Source organism: Trichechus manatus, unplaced genomic scaffold, assembly GCF_000243295.1.
Source record: "Trichechus manatus latirostris isolate Lorelei unplaced genomic scaffold, TriManLat1.0 scaffold00041, whole genome shotgun sequence".
Lineage (NCBI taxonomy): Eukaryota > Metazoa > Chordata > Mammalia > Sirenia > Trichechidae > Trichechus > Trichechus manatus.
In genome coordinates this window covers 7,824,337-7,826,354 of record NW_004443977.1, presented here as the reverse complement: position 1 = coordinate 7,826,354, position 2,018 = coordinate 7,824,337, and the positions used below count along the sequence as shown (strand labels likewise).

At 46.0% G+C, this 2,018-nt stretch overlaps 1 protein-coding gene across 1 annotated transcript; it reads left to right on the top strand.

Annotated features, from left to right (window-relative positions):
- Positions 1-1,043: 1,043 nt before the first annotated feature.
- On the top strand, positions 1,044-1,630 carry TNP1 (transition protein 1). Its single transcript, XM_004376300.1, has 2 exons — positions 1,044-1,201; positions 1,398-1,630. The coding sequence occupies exons 1-2, from the start codon at positions 1,063-1,065 to the stop codon at positions 1,424-1,426; spliced, it is 168 nt and encodes a 55-aa protein (XP_004376357.1). The 5' UTR covers positions 1,044-1,062; the 3' UTR covers positions 1,427-1,630.
- The last annotated feature ends 388 nt before the right edge of the window (positions 1,631-2,018 follow it).

Below are 2,018 nucleotides of genomic sequence, written 5' to 3'. Positions count from 1 at the left end.
AAGTAGAAATAAAAGACACAGTCCCTCACTACAGGAAGCCTCCTGCAAAAGTCAGATAATCTCAGAGATCACCTAACCCAACCTGCTTATCTAAGAAATAAGGAGCTAGAGTCTGGAGAAGTGATGTTTGTGGTGCCTCAGAACTAGAACCGAAACACTCCGCCTCCTGTCTGGGGAGATAGGACACACACATGACACAGCAATGGAAGGTTCCAGAAAGTTCAGCACAGCTGGGGTTGGTGATATAGACTTGGAGTCCCTGAGTGGCACAAACAGTTAAGTGCTCATCTACGAACTGCAGGTTGGTAGTTCGGACCCAACCAGAGGCTCCTCAGAAGAAAGGCCTGGTGATCTGTTTCTGAAAGGTCACAGCCTTTGAAAACCCTAAGGAGCAGTTCTACTCTGACACACACAGGGCCACCATAAGTCGGAACTGACTAGACAGCAACTGGTTTATGGTATCCAGACTTTGAGGCCCGTTATAATATTGGGACAATGGGCTTTGAACAAATTTCAATATCAAAGGACGATGAAAATTTGAAAAGTTAAGGAAGTCTTCCTTGGAGAGGAGGGATAAAATGGGCAGGAATAGGATATCTTATTTTGATTATATTGAAATGGATTTCCTGGAGACAAGTCTTAACAGAAGCACACTTCTGTTATCTCCAAATGCTGTACAAGAGACTTAAACACACACATACACACACACACTCAGTGACTATTAAATTTCCTACAGGTAGGAGATATGCACTTGAGTAGTCTCTTGCACTCCCCAGATGCCAGCAAAGGGCTGAGATTTTGTTGCTCAGTAACATTTGTCTGGAGGGAGAGTCTTATCTAACATAAAAAGGGCCTCAAAATGGAGAGTAGGCCCTGGCCTGCATTAAAGGGCCACCTTATTTCACATATATGACCAAAGTGTAACAAAGGTTAGTGGCCTCACAATGGAGCCCCGCCCTCCTGCTAAGCCACGCCTCCTCACAGTCACAATGGCTAAGGCCTTAAATACCCAGACTCCTGGCCTCTGGCCTTTCAAAGCCCCTCATTTTGGCAGAAATTACGATGTCGACCAGCCGCAAATTAAAGAGTCATGGCATGAGGAGGGGCAAGAACCGATCTCCCCACAAGGGGGTCAAGAGAGGTGGCAGCAAAAGAAAATACCGGAAGGGCAGTCTGAAGAGTAGAAAACGGGGCGATGATGGTGAGTGAGGGATAAGTAGAGGAGCAAGCAAACAAGATGTTTGTTGTTCCAGGCATCTTCCTTCCTGGGGTTAGTCCTCCTATGACCCTGAAATCTCATTCTGAATTTCCAGTGTTTAAATTCATCTGGGCATGAAAGGTATTGATGGGGATGTTCTAACCAGTGGTCCCTGTTGCAAATTTGTCTTTCCCCACAGCCAATCGCAATTACCGCTCCCACTTGTGATCCCACCAGCGGGCTCTGTCCTGGTGGATGTCAAATAGTGCCAGGCAACAGCGAGAAGACAGCAGAGGGGGACTGCCAAGGAGACCTGGAGTTCGATCAAAGCCAGAGAAGAGCCTATCGTGTGTGGGTAAAATGCCAGTCGTGACGAAATGAGGAATGTATATGTTGGCTGTTTCTCCCCAACATCTCAATAAAATTTTGAAAACTGGAAAGTTTACTTTGATCTTTTGGTTGGAAAGCTGGGGTTCCTGAGCTAGGCAGACTTGGGGAAGAATAAACATGGATCATTTAACATGTCTTGGAGAATATCAAAGTCATTCGTCCTTACTACTCCCTCCCATTGTACCCCAACTCCATATTTAGGTTTTTGTCTCCCTCCCCAACAAGGAAAAGGGAGAGGAGATTAAGCGCTAATCATGAGACTCTTGTCAAAGGGCATATAGCACAGGGAGAGACACCAAACTGTGTGGTAAGAGGTAGAGAATACTCAGTAGAGCCACTAATGCCATCTGATTGCATAGGCTCAACTTGCAGGCTGAGATGAGGAGACATGGCCAAGATGGTATTTGTAGGGAAACAGGACTCAATGATG

Excerpts from the sequence above, each read along its gene's own strand:
- TNP1 (XM_004376300.1), top strand. The coding sequence starts at position 1,063 with ATGTCGACCAGCCGCAAATTAAAGAGTCATGGCATGAGGAGGGGCAAG. Across the intron at positions 1,202-1,397 it reads TAGAAAACGGGGCGATGATG|CCAATCGCAATTACCGCTCC; the intron begins GTGAGTGAGGGA and ends CTTTCCCCACAG.